Here is a 7,879-nt window from a genome sequence, read left to right as displayed (position 1 = left end):
CAAAGGGACACATAATTCAAGGAAACAGAAGAGCTCTATATAGAATTCCAAAGTAAAGGAAGTTAATCTTTGCCGTTCCTTTGCCCAGTGGAACTCTTTTTCTTCCCCAAAGTGTTCAGGGTCCTCATTGCTCCTTATCAAAATCTGTTGTTAAGATTAGTTTATTCTCATTAATATGTAAATCATGTCTTGCCTGAACGTTCTCTCTCACAGAAGTGTTTACACTTATCAAGACATTTTGATTTGAAGGAGTGAATTTCTAGTTACAGAATGTTAAGTAGGGCATGTCCTCTTTTGGACAAGGAACAACTAAAATCACTCTACTCCCCCAGTAACCACGAAAGCAACCTTCTCTTCTAATATTAGTGGTCACTCACTATTTCGTGAGTTCTTACAATTGGATAACATTGTGCCAAGCCCTTTACAGACATCATCCTATTTATTTCCCCAGGTCATACCATTATTACCATGTTTATGTCACTGATGAAGAAACTGTTAGCATCCAGCCTCAGGGCAAACAAAAAAATGGCACTAAATCCCATATTTGCCTTTCAGAAAGGCCAATCTGACCCGGGATTGGGGAGCAGTTACCAGCCAGAGGCAAAAGTAGAAACTAGAGGCCAAAGTCTCCAGAACAGTTCCAAGAAGGGAACTCATTCTTCTGGATCACTGGTAGCAGAGGCCTGAAAGGCAAGGAAACAGAGCCACACTTTTTTGTGATTCTGGCAGCTCCGGCCCTCGTCCTTTGGGCTGGACCCTTTCAGAAGCTGCATTAATGCTTTCAAGGCTCTGAAAAGTTAAACAAAAACAAGGTTCTAAAGGTACATTAAAATACTGCTCTGGAAGACCTACAGAGCCACCTGCCAGACTTACAGTCATTCCCAGTCAAGGTGTTATTGAAGCTTCTAAGGCCAATAGGGACTTCAGCTGCAAATCAAAGGCAGCTTCTGCACATCCTAACAGGGCATAAAACACCTAACATTCCTCTGTGGACTCAAGCACTGATCATGTCTCCTAACTCTTAGAAAGCAATACTGCAGAGTCACTCCAGAGGGACCTGTTTTAAAGCCCAGAGGCTTTTCAAAGGGCCATTTACTAACCAAGGGCTCTAAATACTGTGCTGACAAAGAGAACACAGCTTGAAAACAGGTATCCCCCAGCACTTAATCCTCCCATATCTCTAATGATCCCAAGGGGTCTGAAGCAATACTCGAAAGTGCTCAAAACCTAGGTGTAGCCTCCCACAGTGCTTACAATGGAGGAGGATGTAGAAACCCAACAGCAGAATATATTAACTCCAGAAAGTTAGGAATCATTGGCTACCTGTTGAAGCTATATCTCAACACATGCTGATTGCATTGGTTTTAGAAAGATTACTGGCATTTGGTCCAGAATGGTCTCAATGTCAGTCCAACATAATGGAAGGGTAAACTTGGGGTCATAGCAACCCACAATAATTATAGAGACTCATTTGGTGCAGCCCTATTTATAGGATGACAGATTTCAGTCAAACTGCTAAATTAGAAAAAAATGAAAATATGCTCAATCCAGTTCAGTGGCTCAAAAAAGGAATGAAACCAAGCAGTATTGTTTAACCCAAATGAGAGGGGTTTTGTTTTGTTTCGTTGTTATTTGCAGATATCCAGCTTTGCCTGATTTTATGGTATGTTTTCTTTTGGGCCCTTATAATGCTATGCTGTATCTTAGGGGCCGTAATATGACTGTAGCTTGGCTTAAGTGGACCACCAACTTCTAAAGAGACTTATCAGGGAATGTAAGATAAACAGAACTTAGAGTTATGTTCAGAATTGTTGGAAGGGTTTGGAAGAAAGGAGGAGGAGAAGGGGCATCAAAGACTTGCAGACCATCAGAGATGAGGACGTCCATCTTCTGAGTTCCTTTTCCTCTAATCTGGATTGGCATGTCTGACTAAATTCTTGCCTTGGTACCACTTTTAAAAGTCCTAAGAGATGAGAACATCAGAGCAGTATTTATGATCTTTTAAGAAGGATGGTCTCAGTCCAGAATGAGGCAGATCTATATTGACTGATATGAAGTAACTACCAAGATACATTACTAAATATAAAAAGAAGAAAGTTTTAGAATGGCATATATACCGTGCCATTTGTGTATTGCAAAAGGGAGGAGATACATCTATATAAATGCTTGTGTATGCATAGCGTATCTATGCATAGAAAGAGGCAAAGATAAGGGGATACTGGGGCTGAGATGTGCCCTTACACTTACACATTTTGTAGTTTTACCTTTTTCCTGGTTTGAAAAGGTAATCATAAAATAAAACACACCATTTTACTAAAAGAGCTATATTTTCCAGACCAATATTTGAACTACGGGACTTTGAAATTTTACATAGTCAGAGTACTATGCAGAAATAAATTCCCCCAATGATGTCTTCCACAGCTAGTCAAGCTTAGCCCAAGAAGATTTTAAAAGTACAAATGTCAGTTTATTTTTGTTAAAGTTGCTGCTGTTTTTAGTATTTTTTTCTCCTCTGACTTTCTCAAAATTAAAATCTTCATGGTGGTGAAAGACAAATCACAAAGACTTCAAAAGAGAAAATGTGTTATTGTTTTAGCTATTAAATAAAATTGCTCCCCTAACTCTCTGGAGAGAGAATTATGAAGAAAAGCTGAAGTCATTTAAGAGTTCTTTCCGAAACTACTTGTGAATATGGATCAAGATTGACACCCAGTGGCCAAATTTAATCCTTTTTTTTTTTCACTAAAATTTCTTTTCTGTGTGGTTAATCATTTTCTAAAATTTCCCTTCATCTGTTTTCAGTTAAAAATATTATTTAAATCTATGACTTGTTCACTAAAAATGAATTGTATTTTATAAAGCTAGATTAAATTAGTAACTCTTGTTTCACACATAACTAATAGATTTATTTTGGTATCCAATTTGTTTGCATTTTTTACCTAACATTAAAAAGCAATTTATCTTTCATTTGACAAAGTAATGTATTCAATTTCTAGTAGAAACTAATGGGACAAATTGAATTAATGTAGCAAAACTAATTAGTATAATTTATACCCTTAATTTTTCTATATCAAATAGCAAAATCACCAATTTCTGGTAAGTTACTTATAAAAATTTAACATTCAATCATTTTAAAGTCTTGAGGGTGATATAATTGTACATAAAATACACTAATTAGAGAAACTTACAAGCATTTAATTTTATCTCTAAAGAGGAGGAAAAAGGTATGGCATACAAAATTTTTTAGAACAATCTCTTATATGAGCACGTTAGAAGTTTTGTGATAAGATTTAGATGAAATGTGCATTGTGGCATCCATTTTAATGTCTTTAAAGAAGAGAGAAAAAAACCTTGATTTTTAAGAAATTAATATTTTAGCACATACGTTTGACATGTTTAACACCATTACCAATCAAAAAAGTAGTGAATTTAAGAGTCAGAAAGCTCAAAGCCCAAATTCTAGCTGGGTAATCTTGGGCAATTTCAATTCCTTTGTCAATAAAATGGAGTTATTAACACTGCTGTGCAGAGCCGTTGTGAGGATTAAGTGAGACGCAATGTAAAATGCATAGCACGGCATCTGGCAGATAAATATATGATAGCAGCTATTATTACCACCAGTGTACCAGCAAAAGCAGGATTACGAAAGTCAAACCCACATGAAGCAGACATCTCTTCTTGAATCACTTTTCCAGTACCGGCTTTGATGCAGGAGAACAGTGGTCTCAGATAATTTAAAAGTATAATTAATCCAAAATAGCAAATAATCCTAATAAAAACATTTACAACTGTTTTTTTTAATACAATATTTTTATGGCCTATTTACTTTCACAATTATTTTTTATTTGTCAAAAATTAAAATTGGTTGAAATCCAGGCTCTCCAAATATTTTTCCTTTCAGGAAACAAAAAAAGTTTAGTGCAGCTCCCACAACTCTTTCTATATGATATATGTAAAATAATTTATTTATGAATCATACACACGTACTATTATACTATTTATGTACATCATAAAATATGCTCAAAAATAGAAAATTTTAAAGTATGCGATAAATAGAAATCAAAGTGGAGACATTCTCTTCTGTTCCCCAATAGAGTATGTGGCTGAGGTGAGTCCCCCCACTCTACAGGCCGTTCCCCTGACAGTTCTCTGATTTCTCATCAATAAAGGGGAGGGAAACCAACGGATTGATGACTGTGCACAGCGGAACAAACAAGGACTTTGAGGACCCCAATCCTGCACTAAAAACAACTCTTCTATAGATGGCCGATGTTGCCTTGGCACGCTTCTTCACCTCTTTGAGCCTCAGTGCCCTCCTCTTCTTTCAAAGGAAGGTGATTATACCTACAAATGATACTGTCCGTAAACGCTGTGCTTGGAGCACAGCACTATTATTACTTAGAGTTGAAAGAAACTTTCAAGGATCACTTAAGACACTAAGGATGGAACAACAGTCTCCTGGATTTTTAAGTCTGGGAGACTTGCTGAAAGCCACGAAGCTGGCTACTGACAAATCCAAAACCATCCTGTTCTCTACTCAGCTCTTGGTGGCCTCAACATGTACACTGTCAGACAAGGTTTCCCTGGGACTGGGAATTGAAATTCTGCCATAAAATGTCCCATAAATTTTACTCCATGTATAATCTACATAGAGATACAGTTAAAAGTTACCCATAAAAAATGAAAAATAAAATAACAAAGAAAAAGAAAAAAGCTACCCAGATATTGTTGTTACTATATGGCTAAAAAAAATCCCACAAGTCACAGGAAAATATGTCCTACTACCAGCAGTAAAAATCCCTTCAGTATATTTAATTTTTAAATCTATACAATGGGAAAAGCTCAGGTCCAGAAGAAATGCTACCTGGATTCTAGTCTCAACTATGATATGGACAAGTCTCTTACTTGATCATTCTATCTATACCTTATTTGCCTCATATATCAAGCAACAATGACAATATTTACACTTGCTGTAAGTATAGCATACAATAATATAGGTTAGTGAAAGGATTCGACAAATAACCATTCTTATTGCCAATGGTCTCCCTCCCACAACAGCAAAATTGCAACACACACACACACTCACACACACACACACACACACACACAATTCTTGAGTACTAAGTATTCTCCCAGACCAAAAGATCTGGTCTCTTTAGAGAAGAAACCAAAGACCACTCCACCAGGTCACGGATAAGTTTTACCAGCAGAAAACACTGACATTTTCTGCCTTCTCTGCTTGCCCTTTTTGTCCTCTGACCTCTATAGGGGCTGGCTGCAGCCCATTCTGAGCCATTCCTTACCCGCAGCCCCAGGGCCTCCAGACTTTATACAAGGTCTACAGTTTGCTAGAGATGGAATTACACATAGCCAGGTCATAGCATTTCCTACCTGACTTCAATCTGCCCAAGGACTCCGAGTCCTTAAGACTGAGCTCACCTGTTTGGAGCTCTTGTCCTTCACTAGGACTGATATCTCAATCAATTAAAGTATAGATGCCACAGTATGGGCCTACTACTCTGCTGGGTATTTTGCATACAGTATTTCCAAGCCTTACGACAGCCTATGAAGTGGTAATTATTATTCCATTTTACAGTTATGAAAACTGAGACTCAGAGAGGTTAAGTAACTTGCTAAAGTCACACAGCTAGGAAGAAGAAATGCCAGGATAACCATTTCAGTCTGGCTCCAAATCACAGGCTCTTTCTAAAATATTTCTCATCCTGATTCCCTGCCTCGTTGCCCTAATTTAGTCATAGACTCTGGATCCTGTTTCTTATACCCTTGCAGGGGTCCTGCTAGGAACCACTGGACTGGCATACACCACATTCTCCTGCTTCTAGATTTACCTACTAAATAGAGCACATATGGGAGCCCACGGAAGCATTCTTCTACACGTGTACGTACCTGATTCACTAATTGCCTGACAAGCTCACATTGGTAGCCCTGTAGGCCCTAGGCCCAGAGCATTGTGTTGCATGGCCTTCCCACCTGCACACTTCCATTTCTCTCTCAACTCAATCCCAGCTTCCTCCTGTTTCGTGCCAGCTGGTGTTCTGAGGTCCCAGCATGCTTCACGTGTCTACTGTTTTTCTCTTAATGGTGAATTACGATTATCCATCCAAATGAAATATAGTATTTTCTAAAGTAGTAAATAATTTGTCAGTTTCTTAAGTCATCAGTCTAGGGAGAAAATAAGGTAATGATGACTCTTATATACAGTGTTCCAAGTTCAGATGCTTCACATCTGAGTTTGCCTTAGGTACCATACATACAGGACATTTAGGTTTGTCTCTTAAATGCAAATAGTCATTTGAATTAAAAACATCTGTGAGGCTTCATTAAGCGGCAGCCATGGCGGGACAAGAGGATCCAGTGCAGCGGGAGATTCACCAGGACTGGGCGAACCGGGAGTACATTGAGGTCATCACCAGCAGCATCAAGAAAATCGCGGACTTTCTCAACTCCTTCGGTATGTCTTGTCGCTCAAGACTCGCAACATTAAATGAGAAATTGACAGCTCTTGAACGGAGAATAGAGTACATTGAAGCACGGGTGACAAAAGGTGAGACCCTCACCTAGAACTGTGCCAGGCTGCTGCTGGGAAGTTGCTTTACAGAACACAGGCCTACGTGGGAAAGGCCCCAGCAGCCTTCAGCTCCTTCCTCTCTTCTTAAAGAGCAAAGGGGCTTATTCTTGTTTTTCTTTCTTCAACAATGTGGCCTTTGGGCTCTGCCATGTACATCTGGCAGTGTGATGTGGCATGTGGGGAGAAGTTCCAGGGGAACTCTTGAAAACATTAGGCATTTTACCTTTTCAGTAACATTTTGTAGAACTACTTGTCAATGTGTTTGAGGCACTCAGAGCCAAAAGCCTGGGACTCTTCGTGAAGGTCCTCCCCACCCCTCTCTTTCTCTCTCAGACTTTCCTCATAGCTCTCCTAGCCTCTGCATTGAATCTACACACAGTCTCTGTCTCCTCAACACCTTTGTTGGGGGCTCGGAGACACACATGCCCTGGCAAGGTGGCTGCCAGAGAATGTGGTTGCTAACCCACCAGTTTTTTGTCCTTTTGGGGAGGTCAAGGCCAGGCCCCCACTTGGCTTGAAGGGACATTTTCAGAATTTTCTTTCTGTCACTTGGGGTGTCTTTGCCTCTCACATTTCCCTAATAAACTCCTCAACTTTAAAAAAAAAAAAAAAAAAAAAAAAAAAAAAAAAAAAAAAACATCTGTGAGTATCAAAAAAGCAAAAATGTTTTTAATCTCTATAGCTTCACAGGGATCAGAGCAAGATGGGTCCCACTACCACCACCACCACCACCACCACCACCACCAGCCTTTTTAAAATTCAGGGACACTGACACCAAGCCTCAGTAGAGGGCAATAATCCACATGAAATGTTAATGAGTTCACCCAATTCTCCAAGTTCAGAGAAATGGAAAAAACACCACAATCACGCTTTTATAGGCATTTGAAGAAAATATTTAGAATGCATAAATTAACTGTGATGTCCTAAGAATGAGCCTTGCAGACCTTGTACAGTGGGAATGTTGCCATACATGTGCTATAGGTCACGTTACCAGAGATTTAAAGTCCTGATTTAAAAGAAAAGCCTTGCACTTCTCATGCTCTAGTGAACAAAGCTATCTTTAAAGTTGGAGCTTTAGCTATGATCCCAATTATGTAAATTTAGGAATCAATATAGCAAAATTTAGACCAGTAGCAGAAGGTAGACACACAAGGCTGTTACAAAGTGCCTTCAACTTCTAGATTAAAAAAATAAAATGTGAATGTGTGCAACAATTATTTAAACAACTATTCTAGAGGTTAGATGGGGGTAACTCTATTTTGATCCCCAAGAAAGTGTCCAGAGAAATGT

General features: G+C 38.8%; 1 protein-coding gene across 1 annotated transcript; it reads left to right on the top strand.

The window, feature by feature from the left end:
- Positions 1-6,342: 6,342 nt before the first annotated feature.
- On the top strand, positions 6,343-7,181 carry LOC117025934 (probable protein BRICK1). The gene has a single exon (XM_033112293.1). It carries the CDS (start codon positions 6,355-6,357, stop codon positions 6,580-6,582), a length of 228 nt encoding a protein of 75 aa, XP_032968184.1. The 5' UTR covers positions 6,343-6,354; the 3' UTR covers positions 6,583-7,181.
- The last annotated feature ends 698 nt before the right edge of the window (positions 7,182-7,879 follow it).

This window comes from Rhinolophus ferrumequinum, chromosome 8 (genome assembly GCF_004115265.2).
Source record: "Rhinolophus ferrumequinum isolate MPI-CBG mRhiFer1 chromosome 8, mRhiFer1_v1.p, whole genome shotgun sequence".
Classification (NCBI taxonomy): domain Eukaryota; kingdom Metazoa; phylum Chordata; class Mammalia; order Chiroptera; family Rhinolophidae; genus Rhinolophus; species Rhinolophus ferrumequinum.
The sequence above is the reverse complement of the archived record's forward strand: the minus strand, read 5'-3'. Positions and strand labels throughout refer to the sequence as shown.